The 21,133-nt window shown below is 38.1% G+C and overlaps 2 protein-coding genes across 3 annotated transcripts; one reads left to right on the top strand and one right to left on the bottom strand.

Annotated features, from left to right (window-relative positions):
* Positions 1 to 580: 580 nt before the first annotated feature.
* rps10 (ribosomal protein S10) lies at positions 581 to 2,951 on the bottom strand. Of its 2 annotated transcripts, none has more exons than XM_056750499.1 (6): positions 2,797 to 2,951; positions 1,956 to 2,105; positions 1,534 to 1,708; positions 1,331 to 1,408; positions 778 to 833; positions 581 to 659 (listed from the first exon to the last, which is right to left on the bottom strand). In XM_056750499.1, exons 2-6 carry the CDS (start codon positions 2,103 to 2,105, stop codon positions 618 to 620), a joined length of 501 nt encoding a protein of 166 aa, XP_056606477.1. In that variant the 5' UTR covers positions 2,797 to 2,951; the 3' UTR covers positions 581 to 617. The 2 variants fall into 2 exon arrangements, with proteins under 2 accessions (XP_056606477.1, XP_056606478.1); XM_056750500.1 differs by lacking the exon at positions 2,797 to 2,951 and adding an exon at positions 2,676 to 2,699.
* A 7,702-nt stretch (positions 2,952 to 10,653) lies between these two features.
* Positions 10,654 to 19,740, top strand: pacsin1b (protein kinase C and casein kinase substrate in neurons 1b). Its single transcript, XM_056750347.1, has 10 exons — positions 10,654 to 11,672; positions 13,059 to 13,178; positions 14,030 to 14,186; positions 14,285 to 14,520; positions 14,885 to 15,040; positions 16,447 to 16,622; positions 17,610 to 17,730; positions 17,832 to 17,962; positions 18,034 to 18,218; positions 18,306 to 19,740. Exons 2-10 carry the CDS (start codon positions 13,119 to 13,121, stop codon positions 18,413 to 18,415), a joined length of 1,332 nt encoding a protein of 443 aa, XP_056606325.1. The 5' UTR covers positions 10,654 to 11,672; positions 13,059 to 13,118; the 3' UTR covers positions 18,416 to 19,740.
* The last annotated feature ends 1,393 nt before the right edge of the window (positions 19,741 to 21,133 follow it).

Consider the following 21,133-nt stretch of genomic DNA (forward strand, 5'->3'; position numbering starts at 1 on the left):
GTCCACATACACATCTTATTAAAAATGAGAAGACAAGATTTGAAGGTTTATTCCCAGTCACGACGACATCTGAAATTACTCAGCATTGTGGTTTTTCATCACTCAAGTTGTGCAAGTTAATATAAATTTTGATGTTTGTGTATGATGGAAAATGTTAGAGATCACTTTAGATGCTTTCTCAAACGAGTGTCAATAAGTCTTAAAAAAAAATCTAAACCCGTTTAATAATGCTGTACTCACAATATTTTGTATGATGCACACATGAAGTTAATAAATTTGTTTTTCTTTGAGGTGTATATGTTTTGTGAAAGTGTAATTATTTAATTTGACATTAAACATCTTGATAATGTACAAAAGAATAGCTGTGCTGCTCACAGACCTGATGGATCATTGAGTTATTCAACGTGTCAATTCTTTCATATTGTTATATACATTCCTTGAATTTTTTTACTCTGGAGAGCTGAAGTTTTTTCGAACAGGAGAATCAGGCTAGCTGTTGTACAACCATCCAACTGCACTTAGCTTTAACAATTCAACACACGTATTAGAAAGAACACGACAAGCGAGTCAGACACAGGAGCACTTTTGAAGCTTTATTGTACAGATAATATTGAAAATTACTGCGGCTGCTGTCCTCTGCCACGACCGAAACCACCTCTCTGAAAAACAAGAGAACACACAGGAGGTAAGCGTCAGAGGTTTTGAGTTGAGCTCATCTCTGTAATCATGCACAGAAACAGCTTGAAATTCATTCAGCTTTCTAACATCAGCACTTACAAACTGGAATTCTGTGGCAGCTCCTGCACCAGCCTCGGCTTTCTTGTCTGCACCGGCTGGAAAAACACAACTCACTTTAACACCCGTTCAAAAGAACCAAACAATAAAACTGCTCCCACAAAACACCGCAATCACCGGTCGATATTAATTTACTTTCTATCAGAACAGAAGAAAACCACTGCTTGTTTTCACTAAATATTAAGTCAGATATATCTCTGCATTCCCCAGATAGTTTAATCCAAAGTGACCTAAAGCATTCAGAGATCTACTTCTCAAAATGTCTGTCCCCCTAAACACTTTTCTCCCAAGAGTTATTGTCTCTAAAACCAGCACTTCACATATTATTGCTTCTCTAAGATGAATCACTTTGTTTTTCGTACTATTTTGAGTCCAAACCTAAATGTTAACAGCTGACTGGTCCACATTAAATAACATTCAGGAACACAATAACTGTACAGACGCATGCAGTACTGACAGACACATTGTGTTAGCTTCACAAACGCCACGGCTAAAGAATGCGCTGATGGTAAGACAGTATGATTTGTGTACTTACGTGGTGCTGCAGAGCGTCTGTATGCATCTCTGTCTCCCTCTCCACGGGCCAGACGGGCCGGTCTCTCTCCCTCAAGACCTGGAAAACAACACATGCTTGCTTTGAAACGTCGCACTCGAGGTCTTGGAAGGATGTTAACGCTTAAATTAGCATTTTTGCAGACTTCACGTAATAACTAAAATCTGAAGTTAATGGCAACGTACTCTTGGGGCGGGGCCTGGCAGTCTCTGGGCGGGTCTGACGGCGGAGGGTGGCAGGCACGATCTCTGGGGGTAGGTGCAGGAAGTCCCTCAGGTACTGGATTCCCTCATTGGTCAGATACCAGTAGAAGTGGCGCCAAGCAAACTGCTCTTTGACGTGCCCGCGTGACTTCAGAGACTGCAGACCAAGACAGAGAATTTGAACATTGACTCGCAGTACTGTCACTGCTTCAATGGTCATTTACATCAAATTGCGAGTTTTGTCATAAGTGTTCACAATTTAACTCTTGACACGTGTTGCTCAGTTGAAAAATACAGCTACACACTGGACTAGAACTACACCAAGTCCAAACTCTTTAACTCGCAGGAAAAATGCAATCGTTCATTCACTTATTAGCTAGTGACTAGAGAGATTCTGGCCTCACCTGCATGGCCTTCATGACGTGAAGGTTGGGGACGTTCTTGTCAGCGAGCTCTGGGTGTTTCGCAAGATGCACATCCTTCTTGGCCACCATGACGCCCTCTTTGAAGAGGAGCTCATAGATGGCAATACGGTTCTTCTTGGGCATCAACATCTACAGAACACAAAAATCACACCCATGAGTCTACATTACACAAATAACACAAAGAGGATTTCTTGATCAAATTCATCCATCACAACTATAAAAAATAAAAACACATAAAACCATTAAAACAGCAGGTCTACTGTGATAGTGTTGTGTTATGGAAATTGTTAGAGGTCTTTAATACGTTACTGCACGTGACAACACAGCATCACACAATTAATGTCACGTCTACGGGTTTAATTGCAAAGTACGTCTAAATAAACATGAACACAACCGGCATGCCGAAAGCAACAAACACATTGTGATTAATACAGAAAACTGTCTAGATTCACTGCGTTTGTTAAACATTTCTGTATTGGGTGATAAGGACGACCGTGCGCTTTAAACGGTTCTCTCTGCTCACACTTAATGTGTTTTAGGAGGATTTCAGAGCGTCCACGCAGTACTTTTAATGAAGTCGTTTTATCAAATCTTATATTCAAGCTGTAGTCTAGCGAGCCGATTTACGGACCGGGAAACTGTCCGATCGCGCAAGAAGCCATCCGGCCTCAAAACTAGAGTTTAAATCGTGAAAATTACCTCAAGACTAGGAAATATAAATGATATAGAATGTGCTATACTGACAAACGTTGACAAAGAAAAGATAAATAGTAAGATGATGAAGATTTTTGATGGATTTGGGGCTCTTGTTTCGGCCTACCTTTACGCTTGTTGAGAGACCGGAGCCGGAAAGAACGTCACACTCAACGCTTCCGGTATTCTGCGGCCGCGCTTTTCAGAGTACTGTAAGAGGCTCGAAACGCCACCTACTGAACTGGAGAGAGTTCGGTTTTCCCCTTATTTATCATAAAATAAAGTAGTCAAATGATAGAGATAAAGATAAATCTCGCCTGAAAGCAATCGTGTTAGATAATTCTATTTAATTATCAGACACACACGTATTTAATAAGTATTTGAACTAATTCAACTCTCGTCCAGCAGGTGGCGGTAAAGCACCAATTACCATTAGTTTGCAGCCGTCAACACTACCACCCAAGAAAAAACAATTTGCCTTTGAAAATGATTTGTGCTTCAACAGAGTTAGTAAAAAAACAAACGTTAGGAATTAAAACAAAAATATAATGTTAAGGTGGAGAAAAGGAACGGTCGAGTGTTGGTTGAATTCAAACAAACAAGACAGATAATGACAATAAAAGAAGAAATATCGCTAAAACACACATCAACTCGTCGGGCCACAACATTTATATCCACGTTTAGTGTCTGTAATGAATGTGTCAATACTCAAATCTTCTTCTTCTTTTATTAACCAGGTTTTTAAAATCGGTCTTTGAAACTTATTTTGTCTCGTGCAAGTAAGTTTAGGGTATCAGATCTCGCGTCATCTTTGGATTGTGTGGGTTCATATATCAGTGTTTTCTGTTTCCTAGCGTGTGTTTGACAGATGATGTGTTTATAAAGTCTGATGTTTGGAATGTTTAGTGACTCTTGCAGTAAAGTTCGCCAACGTTCTTTGTCATTGCTAAAAGTTCTGCAAGTGTCAAACAAACAACATTATATTCTCATATCGTTACTGGAACGTTTAAAAAGGTTAGCAATAATGTCCTCATAACATAACAGGAATAAGAAAATTGTTTTTGCTTGAAAAGGTTCTTGTATGACATCATCTGTTATGTTGTGAATACATGCGTTTGCAGTTCATTACTCTGCTCTGCACACTGGTGCTCATTTCAGTAAATGTCATTAATATGTAACATGGATCTCCTGACTGACCATCCCCCATCTGATACACCCCAGCGACACACACACACACCCGATACCTTTATGCTTTAGTGATGTCCGATTCTAAAGACAATCGACTCTTTTCATCTTTTCGTACGAACTGCGGGTAAATCACATGAACCTTTAAATTCGTCGTAAATAACAAACATGTAGCTGAATGTTTACTTTATATGACAAAAAAAAACAAGACCCAAAATGTCGCACGGAAGCTTCTGTGAACATACTCAATGAATCAAGTGAACCGTTCAAAGGAACCGTTTGGCTGAATCGAATCGGTCTCTTCAGCTTTATTGTGTTTCACTGCTGTGGAGGATTTTGAGATTGTCGTTCATCTGTCCAGTCTTTGGTATGTCTTGATGCATGATTTCTCTATTATTGCGGCTCGTGGGTTTAAATGTCTATTTATTATTGGAGATGTTATTTATTTGTATTCATGATAAACACAAATGATTTGCGCAGTTATAGTGTATGCGTGTGGTTCCTCCACGAACAAACCAAAAGCACGTTTGCATTCTTTATTATAAATCAAGTGGGTCAAAATATTATTCTACTACGGCACATGCGCTGTTATATTAGACAGATTCTATAGATTCGTTTACTCGAGAATGTCTTAAGGTCTAAAGGGCAGATGTAGTAACAGAAAAGAACCGAGAACAGATATTGATGACTATGTTATTCCAAGTGCATGCACAGTTCATTCATTCAGTATATATGGTTCTGTCACAAACACTTAATAAGTCTTGTTTACCTTTTGGGTTTTTTACACTAACAAAATATCAGAAAGTATAAAAGTACTAGTGGTAGTTTACACAACCCTTCATAAAACCTTTACAATCAAAATATGATTATAGTTTATCAATATTTCATTAGACGCTGCTCAGCTGTAATAGAAAATAGTGTGCTTGAAAGTGATGCATTTTTGTCAATATTGAATGTTTTTAACCTTTCTGAATATCAGTGAATGACCTGCACTTGTTAAAGTGAGAGGCTGAACAAGGGAGCCATTTAAGGACACCTGTTTATACACAACAGACCATTTCAGTTAAAGCATTCATGTCGCTCCCTGGAGAGACGGTCCCTTGCATGATAAACTTAAGAGGTCTGTTTCATTAAACGAGCAGCGCTGAAGTCATTACAGCTGTGCGCTATTGGATTAGTAAATTATGTTATGTGGATTGTTGATGTCTCCCATCTGTCCATCATAAATCAACACGTGTGTGTGAAGCTGCAGTATTCATTCATTCATTCATTCATTCATGTAGAGACAGCAGATGTGTTTCTCACTGAAGTCAAAGGTGAAATCCTCTCATTGAACTGTCCAAGGTCCTGAATCCACTTTCTCCCCATCACTTAATTTACATTTTACATTTATGCATTTGGCAGAGGCTTTTAACCAAAGTGTCTTACATGGCATTATACTACACGTATGCTTCTGACTATGTGCAATCCCAAGGGATCGAACCGGTGATCTTGGCGCTCTAACCAATGAGCCACAGGAAAGCTGTATAACCGCCCCTCAATCACTCACGGGCCATCCGATACTTCAGCCTTCCAGTAGGGAAAATCAAATTTCATGTTCATTTTTATATGGTCTACAGATGTTTTTGGACAACCATCTTAAACTAAACACGCTGGGAACACGTTTAGCATGTACCTCTCTTGTGAATTCTGGTTCCTTCAGTTTTGGAAGAGTGTTGATCTTCTGGATGTGAATATGAAGAGTTTGGTTCCAAAATGAGATAACTAATTTTTACTAAAAACTCAAAGTTTTACAAATTTGTCACAAATCATGTTTTTTTAATTGTGCATTCCAATTAACATATATCAAATATATGTATATTTTGATTTAAACCACAATAGATCAAAACATACAGCTAACTTAAATAACACAATAAAAAGATGATTTTTGAAACATTTTTAAGATGTTATTTCATTTGGAAACCAAATTTCCTTTGTCTTGTTCTGGAATAATCAAATGTGCAATAATGTTTAAAACGTTTCTCTAGTCAATACAGCATAAGCCATAGTAAATCCTTATAATTTTATTGTTCAGAGCAAGTTCATGGTCAACGTGATTCAGTGTAAAGGTCAGCAGGGGTCAAGTCATGCTTTAACTTGATTGGGGTCGAGAGTGACGCTGGGAGGTGTTAATGTGACTCGTTCCTTCTATCACTTAAATTACTGGCCTCACAAGATTCACACAAGATTAAATCTTTTGATTTATGTTGAGTTGTGTTTGTAATGTAAATGATTGTGATGAATCATGAAGATTAAATGTAGGCCAGGACTTATAGATTCTATAAAAGATGACAAACTGTATTTTGAAATCATGCCCGATAAGAGCAGCATTGTGTAGTAAGGAAGCCAATTTCAGATTTACACGATTCAGATCAATATGATTGACTTTTCTTTATAGAAATAGGCACAGGAGTGTGAATGGAATCAGGTTGTGAATTCAAACCTGCATTTTGTGTGTTTGGGTAATGTTAATCCAGAGGTGTGACATGAGGATGTGTGTTACAGAAGGATAGATTACACTGTTCCTAGAAGCTTCAGGTGATCAGTGAAAGAAGATCTCGGTTTTGTGGGATTGCTGAGAGTTTTTACAGAAGCTCATGTGTGTCAGAGCCAGAGCGGATATCAGCTGCCGGTGACCTTGCTTTAACACACACACAAATTCACATGCGAGCACACACACACACACACACAAATCACACCGCACACACACACACACTAGCACACATTTTTCTGTGAGACGTCAGCCCATCAGATAAAACCATTTTTCTTTAGTCCTTTAGTCTCCTGCTACTTCTTCTGGCTGTGTGTGTGAGTGTGGGGTGTGTGTGTTTGTTGTGTGCTTGTGTGAGTTGTGTGTGCGTGTGTGGGCTGTGTGTGTGTGGGCTGTTTGTGTGCGTGTGTGTATATTTGTTTGTGTGTATGTGTATGTTTGTGCGCGTGTGCATGTATTTGTGTGTCGATGCTTATTGTGTTTAGATGCACATGAGAGATCTGGAAACAGCTCAGTGGTTTGTTGATGTTGTCCGCTCTGTTCATGTAATCCGTGATGTTCATTTCTCAGTGTGTGTGAGTCTGTTAGATTGACTTTCATCTGCAAGAGTGTCGAGCTGTGAGACGGCTGTGATGAGCAGAGGAAGAAATCTGACAGTCAAGCATTAATCTGCTTATTTACACACAGAATAGAAGGAGACCCTGTGAATCTCCCTTTGGGTCCTGAGGAAAATGAGACGTCCGGGTGTGAAGAAAAGGCCATCGTTGATGTGAACTGAACTTGAACTCTAAATCTTAAAGACGGAATAAACCTCAGAGCTTCTTGTTTTGGAAATGATTATTAGTTGAGTTAGTGAGAGAAATTCTGAATGTTTTATTTCCAGGATTCAGGAACATGTTATGTCTTCAATTGTAATTATTCACATATATTAAAACATGTATGTATATATTGAAGTTTGCTGTCGACCGCTGGTCCGGTCAATGACATGGATCGACTGTTTGCTGAATAACACCAAAGGGCCATTTAGCATCACTCCAGATCTTTCAGTATTGAACAGTGACGTGACAGCACATGTGTCTCTCAAGGGCTTTCCACCTCCACACTTGTGTTTCAAGCGCACTTCATTATTATACTGTAAGCATGTACATTTCTAAAAGAGCATACTTTGCTGGTCATAGAGCGTTGGTGAGTTATTTTTCTGATGCAATAAAGTTCTAAATAGACGCAGTAAATAACGTGTGTTTTAAGGCACCGGTGATGTGTTCATGTTGGATTGTTCTGGTTAAAGATTGATTGTCTCTCAGGGTGGGGTTGTCAAAGTTCAACTCCATGGATGAACGCGCGTGCATGTGTGTTTGCGTGCGTGTGTAGACAGGTGTAAGAATAGACACACCTTCTGATCTAACATTGATGTGTGTGAAGAGTATCCCGTGTCACCCGCAGGTCCTGGAACGTCTGTTTTTTTGGGGGGTCTGTTTTCCAGGTGAGATATGATCTTCTGAACAAATACTTCAGGTCTACATCAAACAGTGTAAACCTATTTCATGTTGTGTGCTGAAATGTTTAATATATGTGAAGAGTAAACGTCGTTAGACCTGCAAGAACATGTTTGATAACAGAAATGATGGAAATCAATTCAATTGACACAGATTGTGAGTTTTTTTATTTGCGTAGAGAAACCGGATTGTTATTACAACCACATTTGTATAATTGTAATGCATCATGTAAATATATAGGGTGACGTAAGGCATTATTATTGGATATTGACTTTCCATGAAATGAGCTCTTTAAGGGTTCACAATGTGTTTGGCGTTACTCTCTCATCTGGTTGGGCTGCTCTTGGCTTTAGGTTTGTGATTCGGAGTGTGAACATCTGTCCTGTCACGCTGTGAACATACATGGGAGACGACGTGTGTTTGGTTTCACATGTGTGTCTGTATACGGTGTTCTTTATTTATTGCCGTTCACACTATAGCAGGCTGTTATGGAGGTTTACACTGCAGGGTGTTGATGTGTTATGTTGTTCTGAGTGTTTTCTAGCTATCGCCTCATAACCTGTATGATATTCTGCTGTCATGAAACATTTTTGTCATGAAATTGATTTACAGTATGATACCCAGAGTAAATGTGAAACACTGTAGATATCAAAAAACACAAAGGTTTATCATGGTCGATCAAGGCATACGTGTATTTCTCTGCATGTGCGTCACGAAACGGTGACATGCATTGCATGACGCCCCATTTAAAGTCTGAGAGAATAAAGGGCTGCGTGTTTCAGGTTATACGACCTGTGGCGTGACGTATGTGATCCTGCCGGTGCTCTGAATTATTGATCGCCCCGGGCTCTGTTTTAACATCACAGTCCTGCAGCTCCTGCATTTTCAAGAGCAGCAAATCTCTCTAACGCGGGTCACGGCCAAACTTGGTCATTTAGAGCTTTATAAATAAAGAATTAGACAGGTTAAGCACATTATTTCTGCCTAGCGGTTCAACAGAGGCCAAGAATGTCAGGATATTATATTCGGAACAATACACATGTGTGGGCTCATTTCCTCCTTTTTATGTGACACCAATTTTGTTCAAAACTGCGGAATGGCTTTAAATTACTTTAAAAATAAATCATAATAACTTGAACGCAGCTAAGAGGCAAAATGTTCAGAAACAGCCAACGTGGTTTACATCAGTATTTACTATAGTAAACTGAGGTCCAATTTCTAGCTGCTGTAGTGTTTTGAAAAATCATTATTATTGATATAGTATAGATTAAATATGAATCTATACTACAGTATCCATTGCAGTCTATTAATTCAGTTAATACTAAAGAAGGGCAATTCCATGAAAATGTCAACCTTACCACGAAACAATACAAACATTTTTTACTATGGTAACAGCACAGATTTGAACATTTGGTGGTTCAGATACCCATGTGAGATCTCTCTTCAAGTATTTGTTTTATTTTTAGTTCATGATTTTTAATAGTCAGGTAAGAGTCATTTTCAGGATTGTCACATCATAACGCTTCATATTCCTCATAAATGAACACATGAAAATGAATATAAAGAAACTATTTGATGTTCTATAAAGAGGCATCACTTCTCCACTCATTGTGTATTATTGCTTCAGGATTGTGCATTTTATTTGACAGAAAGTTTATCGTCTCCCAAAAGACACAACCTTTTTTGTCATATCCACAATGCATGTTTATTTCTCTTTTTTAAAATAGAAAATGTGTTCATAGACTGACATTTTTTTATGTTTAGACACTATCAACAAGGGTTTAGTAAAATATAAAAAGATATATTCGTAACAAATTCATTCTCTGAGCATTTTCATGTCAGTTCCATAAAGTTGGAATGGCCCAGAACACTCTACTATACAAATGCAATAATTCCTATAATATACTACAGCATACTAGAGTTTACTAGAGTAAATAAAACTAAATTATGGTATGTGTTTTGTTCACGTGGGAGGGCTGAATGATGGGCGTTTGAGGTATCTGCAGTATTGTGTGTGTGTGTGTGTGTGGGGTCGGTGTATTGGCTGTCATTGCAGTTATCGATCGCAGGTCTCAGGAGCGCTGCAGTTAAGTTACTGCAGTCATTCTCATGCATATATACAGCACTTTAGCACTTTCTAAACGCCTCGGTGTGGTTTTAAAAGAAAGATTCAGTTAGATGTTAGCTCAAAGTGAAATCCTGTGTCACTTTTTTATGTCACATCAGCTTTATGTTCTCTACAGAAGATATGAACACAAAGCAACAGGAATAAGGATTTGTTTTTGAAGTATTTGTTCCCAGAAGCAGTGAACAGGGTGTGTGTAGTTCAGTTCTGAACGCTGGATGTGAGTGTCAAGCACTGCTGATTCAGGAGTCCTGATCACACTGATGCTATGATGCTGAACAGTACCACATCACATACTGTACAATACATCCCTGTACATCACACACTGTATAATACATCACTGCACAATACTGTTACATACTGTACATCACATTGTGTGTAGTGTTGTGTTGAGCGCTCCACCTTCAGACTTTGATCAAAGATTGAGATAAGTTATCTTAACAGCATTCCTTCTAACATCTGTAATATCACATTCCATTCATTACAGTCCCGTTGATTTAAATCTGTAACAAAACGATACTTAAACTACCAGATCAACATCAATCATTCAAAAAATGATGTTATTGCTTTTGAGATGTTGCTTTACAAAACAATGTCGTTTAGAACAAAGAGTAGAGATATAAGACAGGAATATGATAAGAATACATAGAATAGATGTTAATGTTGCTTTGTTGATGATGATGTTCACGATTATTAATGACTGATTATAATTTGACTGTTAGATTCACAAAGGCTTTTAGCATATTAAATGTGTCTTGAAACGGTCTTAAGCGGCATATCCAAACTTGCCAAAAATACCAGATTCTGACTTCACAGAGTTCTGTAAACCCACTTCAGTTGACCGCAGATTTGTCAAACCAGTTAAACTGCTCCGTCTAAATGAAATCAGTCTTTGAGTTCTTTACACTATACATTACGTTTACTTGTGGTTACTGAGCCTAACTGAAGATAGAGAACCAGTGGAACTTTTGTTAATATGTTTTTATTTACTGAAATGAGAAACACAGGTTTGTTGTGTTTGTGTTGCTCACTCATTTTTATAGTAAAGTTGTGTATGTGACCCTTGACAACAAAACCAGTCTTATGGGTCAATTTTTCGAAATTGAGAGTTTTACCTGATCTGAAAGCTGAATAAATAAGCGGTCTATTGATGTATGAGTTGTTAGAATAGGACAATATCTGTCTGAGATACAACCGTTTAAAACTCAGGAATCTAAGAGTAAGAGTGAAAATATTGAGAAAATGGCCTTTGAAGTTATTAATTAGGAGCACTGTGACTGTGACTGTCTTTGTTTTAATTTGATCATGTATTGTTTATTTAGGTCTTTCTGGTTATTCATCTGAATTTTTCTGCAGACTTCTGTCGCTGTCTGGTGTTATCCTGTACTCGATTATTAGTAATCCTTTCTCGAGGTCACAACATGATATTCTCTTTGTTATTGTTGTGTAAATGCGATTGAAGAAGAGCACTTCACGCACGCGCACACACACACACACACACACTGTGTCTTCATCATCAGAGATACAGTTTGATGTGCTGTTACTCTACAGCAGATGTGCTGGAGGTCTTTGGAGGAGCTGTGATTGTTTCTGAAGGGGTCTCGTGCACGTGCGTGCGGGGGTCTGACGGTTGTGTGTGCCGTGGTCCGTCACAGGGGATCGGTCGGGTAAGCCTTTTGTTGTCTTTCCCCTTTTGTCTGGATTGAATGGGAGTTTTGGAGCCGTTAGCAGGAGGACGCTGATGTGTGTGTGTGGTTTTCACATCTCAACACACATGATCTTATGCTGCTGACCAAACCTGCGTGTGTTTTAAACATGCTGTTCTGTTGGCGTGTTCATCAAGTGTGTGGTCACACGTGTTTCATGAGATTTGTTGTGTTCTTCTTTTATTTATTTATTTTGGTGTAAATATAGAAACCATGTGCTTTCAGTGGATTTTAGTTTTGCTTCTGTATTTGCCATCAGATGTTTTCCGATCAATAGTTTTAATGCTCATACACTCTCACAAGTCTTTTGTTTGACATCCCAAAAAGAGCCATGTGTCGTGTTAAAGGCTCCGCCCACCCGCCCCTCCCCTCCATATGAAAGGATCAACAAAACACATCACCCGGAGTAAAGCCGGAGATCATTTCATTCCTACAGAAAGTCACTCTTGTGTTTCTCTCACATCTCACGCTTGTGTTGTCACATCATTTCTGACACATTGGATTGTTTTTGTCTCTGTCAGATGTTCTTATCTTCTTCTCTCAGCTGACCCAAATATTTTACGGCCCCCTCCCATCACCCTATTTAAAAGTGTTTGAAGCCCCTCCCCCCAATGACACCATCACCGTTAGCCAATCGTTTTCATGTGACATCATGCATTCTTGTGTGATAATCACAGCAGAATCAAAGTATCACGATCAAGTGAGGTGCGGTCTGGAAAGGAAAAATCAATGAAGCATTTTGTTGAGATGAATGATGTGAGTGAGTCATAAAGACATTTAAAGTGATTTTATCTTGATACAGTGTTGTCTCGTCTCGTCCGGACGGATGACATCATTATGTTCACAGAGTGCCTGTTCATGATTATTCTGTATTCAGTTAGCCAACAGTTTCCCATCACATTCAATTGTGTTTAGAATTGTGGCACACTATTTATTAGGGCTGTCAAAAGATTAATAACGATTAATTGTGTCCAGAATAAAAGTTTGGGTTTACATAATGTATGTCTGTGTACTGTGCATATTGTATTAATGAAAACACACATTTATTTAAGAAATACAATTATATTAATATCTATAAACATTTACATATAATTTAAATTATCAGAAAATATAAATAAATACATAAATATAAAAAATAAATATATACATGTTCATGTACATGTATGTGTATATAAATTCAAATTTATTATGGACAGTACACAGACATGCATTATATAAACACAGACTTTTAGTCTGTATGCGATTAGTCGCCATTAATCGTTTGGCAGCCCTTATATTTATACACTGAGTATTTATGAAAATAGACAAACATATTCTTAAATGAACAATCTGTCTGTTTCTCTGCAGTCCATGGTGAATTTCATTTCAAGTCTTTAGCTTCAAAAGTGCTCCGCCAAATCTCACATCATGTCGGGAGCGTACGATGAGAGCGCCATGTCTGACGAGACCACCGACAGCTTCTGGGAGGTCTGTTTTATTTCACTTCACTTGTGTAAATGTCTTCCGTGTATGAACACGACGCTGCTTTGTGTCGTGATCTGTTTCTTTTGACATGTGTCTAGTTATCTATGTTTGACCTTTAACCCTCATCAGGTCTGTCATTGAAAGGTTCAAAGACACATTACATTGATCAGGATGATGTCAACACATTGAGAAATGTACTTCAGCAGATCACAAGAGAGGAAAAACATGTTCCCTTCAGTTTAAGCTAGGGCTGTCAATCGATTAATCGCGATTTATCACATCCAGAATAAAGGTTTATGTTTGAATAATATATTTTTGTGTACTGTGCATATCTATTTTGTATTAATAAACATATACATGTACATATTTTCAGGAAATATTTACGTATTTTTAATGACCAATAACCTAAATTATATATAATTAAATAAATATTATTTTTTCTATTTTTCTTAAATATATTTATGTATGTAAATGTGTTTATAAATACAAAATTATAATGCACAGAACACAAACAAATATTATGTAAACACAAACTTTTATTCTGGATGCGATTAATCGTGATTAATCGTTTGACAGCCCTAATTTAAACATTCGAATATTTCCATTTAGTGTCTGGTGAAGATCTACACTACCTATAATCCCACAGAGATTTAATGTCTAATCAAACTCGCTTTCATTGATTCATCTCAAAACCAGTTGGTTTGATTAATAGCTTTTTGTCGAAGATGTTTCTCGTGAATAAACTGAACAGGAACACGCGTGGTCATCGCTGTGATCAAGCCAACATCAGATAATCGAGCTCTGATGCTCTCCGTCATGACCTCAAGGATCTGAAAGAGTTTGTGTTCTTGCAGGTCGGGAACTACAAGCGTACTGTGAAGCGGATCGAGGACGGTCATCGTCTCTGTAATGACATGATGAACTGCATACAGGAACGTGCCAAAATAGAGAAAGCTTACGGACAGCAGCTCACCGACTGGTCCAAAAGATGGAGACAGCTCGTGGAGAGAGGCACTCCATTATTTCTTTCATGCCATTAAATGTTTTGTTGTTTCTCTTGACCTCACGTTCTGAATAAACCTTCCGTGTCTCGATCTCTTCCGCCGCAGGACCGCAGTACGGTTCTCTAGAGAGAGCCTGGCTGGCCGTGATGACGGAGGCAGAAAAGGTGAGCGAGCTGCATCAGGAGGTGAAGAATAATCTGCTGAATGAGGACCTGGAGAAAGTGAAGAACTGGCAGAAAGATTCGTACCACAAACAAATGATGGGCGGATTTAAAGAGACCAAAGAGGCTGAAGAGGGCTTCAGAAAAGCTCAGAAACCCTGGGCCAAAAAACTCAAAGAGGTGAGACTGCAGAACACCCGTTCTCTCTTTCACAGCTCAGTGCTCAGTTGTATCTCATTCAAGTCTCATGACTCAGGAGAGAGAGAAAAAGAGAAAGAAATGAGAGTAGAATAATAAAAACACTTCATGAATGTGGAAGTGTGATGAGAAGTGTGTCATATTGAGACGATGTTGACATCTCTTCTCAAACTCTAATGACAGACACATTTCTGACCAGTTTCCATTTGCTCTCCATTTAATCTCATTGGTGTGAAAATCGAGACATTAAAGAGATCCCCAAGTGATGTTTTCTTACTTATAGGATTTGACTTCATGTGCTGCGTGAATGAGTTTAATTGACCATCTTCTTGTCTTAAATCCTCAGATGGAAACAGCGAAGAAATCCTATCACATGGCCTGTAAAGAAGAGAAGATAGCATCTACAAGAGAAGCCAACAGTAAAGCAGAAGCATCTGTGACATCAGACCAACAAAAGAAACTTCAGGAGAAACTGGACAAAAGTAAAAATGACGTACAGAAGGTCAGACCAGAAAACATTCACACAACATCTTTTAATAACTTTCGGAATGCAGATTCATAATTCACGTGTTTGCACAGCATCAGTTCTTCATTGACCTATAAAATATAATTCAGTCATTAAATTAAAGCTCATTAAAATTTATTTATATTTTCTTTAATTCATGTTCATATTAATTTATATGATTATTTTAATGTCTAATAATTTTATTAAATAAACGATTTACTGAAATTTGTTGTATGTTCAATTTATTAAATGAACAATTTGTAAAGTTTTGTCGCATTTAAAGTACCAGTGAAATAAAAAAATACAATTCATATTTTTTTATTGAAAAAATAGCAGCGTTAATACTAAATAGTTATTAATGTGGGTCATTTTCTTTAAAAAATGTGTGTGCCCTTATAATCATTAGTTAAGATCTGAAAATGCACATCCGCCCTGAAGTAACGAGCCATCTCACATGATATATGTTAGAAGGATGGGCGGAGCCTCCGTTAACTCCTCCCCTTCAACCGTCAGTCTACTGCGAGTTCCATTTCAAAATGCAACAAGCTGTTTTTATACATCCAATCAATTCGCAGTGAAAGACGCAAGCCACTCCCACACAATTTCTCCTTTGAAATACAGAATACGGAAAATGATCGCAACTTCCTGTTCACTGGGACTTTATAGAAAGCGTATGGTACACTGACATCTAGTGGTTTAGCTCGGTATCCCAGTTTAATTAAAAAAAGTCACTCTTCTTCTGGGTTTCTTTTGATTCAGGCGCTCTATAGTTTGTGAACATGAATGCGCAGAAACGTTTGATTATGTTGTGAAGAAGAAAGTGTCTATATATGAATGTCATTGGATTGGATTTATAAAGAGATTGCAGCCAGCACCCTCAAAATGATTGTGTGATATCAAAAGCCGATATCATTTCACATCTCATATCAATTTCAACATTCTGTATGTTAATAAAAACAACAGAGCCGACAGACGCGCAGATTCAGATTCATCTCCCCAGAGTTCACATTCACAGACGCTCAATAAACATCACGCAGTCATTTCATTTCATTAACCTTCAAGCTCACTCTCCATCCGTTAGAAACACTTTAAATCCCAGTGGAGATCAGATGTGCCTGATGTGAGATCAGACCTGCATTAGGAATGAGTGAATATGGATCACAGGTCACGACAGACACTACACATCTTCATTCATGACCTGATCTGCTACATCCATGAAAAAATGAAACTTTTTCACTTTGTGACATCGTTCTTTTGATAAATTCATTGATTTGAATTCAACATGCCCACATGAAAAATACATTTTCAGATACCGTTGTGATTTTTTGTGTGCCTGACATCACATGACCATGCTCTGTATGTGATGTGTCATGTGAGTTGATGGCGCTTGTTTTGTGTTTCAGGCCAAAGAGAAGTATGAGAAGAGTCTGGACGAGGTCAGTGGTTGTTCACCGCAGTACATGGAGAACATGGAGGTGGTGTTTGAGCAGTGTCAGCAGTTCGAAGAGAAGAGATTGAACTTTCTCAGAGAGATTCTTCTAGATATCAAACGACATCTCAACCTCACCGAGAGCCAAAGGTGACAGCTCAATTTACCATGACTTTACTACAGTAATCCACTCACACCCTTACACAAATACACTGAGTTAATGGTCAACTGTACTGTTTCAATGTCAAAAAACCCTTCGTTCTATATGGACCATGAAAACCTTGTGAAAACCATGAACCGGTTTTCACACGTTTACTGCTATAAACACAGAAGTATGGACAGAAATTAAAGAATAGTCATTGGGAAACAAATAGCACTTGATACTTCTTGGGACCAACCCTGTAAAAAACATACTGCATATGCCGGTTAGGTAGATTTTGAGGCATGGTAGCTGGTTTTTGCTGGTTTAATCTGGCCCTGAGCTGGTTTGAACTCTTCCTGAGCTGGTTTAAGCATGTCATGTGCTGGTTTAAGAGGGTCTTGAGCTATTTAAAACTGGTCCTGGGCTGGTTTAAGCTGCTCTTGTGCTGGTTTGGGCTGGTCCTGAGCTGGTTTAAACTGGTCCTGTGCTGGTTTTAGCTGCTCTTGTGCTGGTTTGGGCTGGTCCTGAGCTGGTTTAAACTGGTCCTGTGCTGGTTTTAGCTGCTCTTGTGCTGGTTTGGGCTGGTCCTGAGCTGGTTTAAACTGGTCCTGAGCTGGTTTAGGATGGTGGTCCTGAGCTGGTTTAAAATGGTCCTTGGCTGGTTTAAGATGGTCATGTGCTGGTTTAAACTGGTCCTGGGCTGGTTTAAGATGGTCATTTGCATCTTAAACTTTAAGATGGTCCAGAGCTGGTTCAAACTGGTCCTGGGCAGTTTAAACCGGAACAAACCAGCTACTTAAAGTTCATTTTTATTTTAAAAGTGTTTTTTTTGTAAAACTAGCAACGCAATGATGGGTTTGATTCTTGGGAGCACAAATATTAATAAAAGACATGTATAGATTTAAAATACACTTTAAGTCATTCTGAATAAGAGCATCTGCCAAATGAATTAATATAAAAGTATAAAAGTTTATAAGTTACCCATGTTCCTGCAGCTACGCAACAGTTTACAGTGATCTCGAGCGAAGCATCACCTCAGCCAGCGCTCAAGAAGATCTGAAGTGGTTTAATAACGCTCACGGGCCTGGCATGCACATGAAATGGCCACAGTTTGAGGTACAAACCGCTATCTTCTGAATGTCAGACACCACTTCTGATCTCATGCTTCTTCTGTTCCTGTAGTTCTCATAAATCCTCTCGTCTCCTATTCAAACCAGGAGTTCAATCCAGATCTGAGTCACTCCATAAATAAGAAAGAAAAGGTTAAAAAGAATCCCGACGGAGTGACATTAACTCAAGTGTCTCAGGCTGGAGATCAAGGGACGCCGAAAGCAGGAGAGCGTGGCAGGTAAATCCGATGATAATGTTTGAGAAATGTTTGAGATGCGTGAAGCTTGAGATGTTCTCTGGTTTCTGCAGCGTGAGCAGCTATGAGAAGAATCAGCAGTATTCTGCCGAATGGTCGGATGATGAACAGCCTACCTCCGCTCAACCGGACGACGAAACAAACGGAGTCGGATTTGACGAGGACGGCAGAGGAGTGCGAGTGAGGGCTCTGTACGACTACAGCGGTCAAGAACAAGACGAGCTGAGCTTCAAAGCAGGTCAGAATCCTAAAACACCACAAACAATGTGACGCAGACATCAGTGAATCTGTGGCCTTCTGATGCTGAGTGAAGTCTGTCTCACAGGAGATGAGCTCATTAAACTAGAAGATGAAGATGGGCAGGGCTGGTGTAAAGGACGACTGAAGAGCGGTCAGTTGGGTTTGTATCCCGCCAACTATGTGGAGTCCATTTAACTCTCTCATGCGCCTTAAAGACTTCTAAAGAATCCACATCAACTCTTTCCCTCCCTGAACCTCCTGCTGAAGAAGCGAACACATCAACATTTCCCTCGAGGAGCCGTGCGTCTGTGCATCAGTATTGTGATGCTGATGTGTAACATTCATGTACATCCGTGAAGCGGAATGAGCAGAAATCAGCCATGCAATAAAAACTATTTTTATTTTGAAGTACAACGTTCAGCGTTAAAACTTGTGACCCTTCGTATTACAATCTGTTTTATTGTAGAGGGGCAGAACCAACAAAGAGGGCTCACACAGACATCATCTAACTTTTAATGAAAGACGATAAAAGACTTGATCTTCACAAGAAAAATATTGTAGTAGTATATTTGAAGAGTTTGGTTCCAAAATTTTCCAAAATCGTTAAAAAAATGTAGAATCATGTTTTCTTTATGTGCAATTCATATCCATCAAACTGCAGTCGGTCTGTTAAGATTTACATCATAAATCCAGCTAGCTAACAAAATAAAAACATGACTTAATCAAAAACATGATTTTTGAAAAGATGATCTCATTTTGGAAATAAACTCTTCATTTTAGTATTTACTAGAGTAAACTGTAATACATTATAGTAAGGATTACACTTTGTTATTGTATAAATGATTAATCATAGTGAATAGATGAACTGTAGTAAATACTCTAGTGTAGTGTATATTTATATCACAGTTTACAGTAGTAAATGCTAAAGTATACCACAGTATTTTTTTATGTGAACTGATGAATTGAGCACATTTCATGTTGGATTAATGCAGATGCTTCATGTCATGTTTCATTGAAACACTCTTCTCATGTTTATTCAGTTCAATGTTTGAAGGACAAAGTTTCATTTTAGAAAAGTGCTCAGAAAGCCTGTGACAAATATCCTGAAGGAACGTTCAAGAGAGAAAATGATAATCCTCTAATATCTCACTGGATGAACTTTCATTCTGGTTGAAAATCAACATTTTCTTCTTCTTGATGTTTGAAAGTGAATGAACGTTTCAGTGGGACTTTTTGTGACTAACTGCAGATATTAGTTATGACTTCATGACTGTTGAGCTAAACTCTGTTCAAATGCTTTTAAATGTTTGTTTTTTATGTTCTTTTGCCTTTATTCTCTACATGTGATCCATGACAGATTCATTAAGTTCTGTTTATAGATTCTGTCTTACAGTAATAGTCGTGAATCTTGATGATGATGGGATGAGATGAGACTGTATATAGTGTATGTTTAGAACAGACCGATGTGCTCAGATGCTCTCCATGTGTTGTGAAGTTCACAATAAAACTGTGAGACGGTCGGATGAGCATTCAGAGAGTTGAATTCACCAGCAGAGGTCAGCATCTCTCAAACATCTGACAGATAAACCTCATCTAACATGTTCACATCTGTTAAAACAGGCAAAATCTGAACGGACATGTCTACACTCTTGAAAATAAAGAGGTGCTTAGAAGGTCGTTCACAGCCAGGACACAGAAGAACCTTTTTGGTTCCACAAAGAAGCATTTAGTCAAAGGTTCTGTAAAGAACCATCTCTTTCTTACCTTTTATCATCAGAAGAACCTTTTTCACAACGAAGAACAGTAACAAAAACGTCCTTTGGCTGATAAGGTTCTTTATGGAACCATTTAGACAAAAAGGTTCTTCTACGGTATTGTGAAGCATCTTTATCTTTATGAGTGTTTGCACAATAGAATTTCTGCTTTTCATGTTGAGCTGGACGTCATTTTGTGAACATCACTGATGGTTTACCATGGTTAGTGAAGGGTATCGTTAAGATTTTATTAAGATACTGCTTATCGTCCGGTATTTATCAATACTGTTATCAATACTACACTCTCTAATTTAATGCAAAAACACTTGATGTGAAAAGATGTTAAACATTTTAAGTTTCTTTATTACAGCTGCAGCTTTAGAACTGCAGTTTACAAATGCTTCTGTCAAACAGAAAATACCACATAACAAAACTTGTGTGTGTTCCTGAACATACCACTTATAAGAGCTAGTGCTGTCTATCGGTTAAAAACAATTATCCGATTAATCACACATAACATTAATATTTTTAAATGTACTTTACAATCTAATAATTTCCCATTTAAAATTCAAATTAATGCAAGAACAACAGATTTCTTTAACAGCATCATTGTGTGAATGAAAGCCAACATTCTGATATTAGTACTGTTACTGGTGTCTCTATTAAATTGATTATTTTTAATATACCATTCATGAAAAGTATAATTGAGAACTATCTTGTCTAACAGGTAGGACATATACAACAATTGAATAGAAGTTCTCAAACACAAATACAGTCTTTAACGCAAAATTGTAAATTAAATACAGAAGAATTCTCATTAAAGCTACTAAATACATTGAATTACTCTTTCTTTTTGTTCTTTGATGAACATTAGATTCAAGAAGAACAGATTCGGCCTTTCTGACAGAACGGCCTTTCTGTCGTAGTCTTGTTTTCTTTTATTCATTTAAGCACAAAAGAGAACTTAATAATGATGTGCTGTCTGACAGATTCACTGACGCGCCTTTAGCGCGTGACCAGACTGGACCTCGCGTTGCGTTTTGCCGCGTCCTATAGATAGAAGCTTCATATTTTCACTGAACAAAGCAACTGTCTTAAAACGCGCATAAGTGGTTTAAAAGCCTGTACATTATATAATGTAACCTACACAAAGGATGAC

The sequence above is a fragment of the Triplophysa dalaica genome, chromosome 6, assembly GCF_015846415.1.
Source record: "Triplophysa dalaica isolate WHDGS20190420 chromosome 6, ASM1584641v1, whole genome shotgun sequence".
NCBI classification, from domain to species: domain Eukaryota; kingdom Metazoa; phylum Chordata; class Actinopteri; order Cypriniformes; family Nemacheilidae; genus Triplophysa; species Triplophysa dalaica.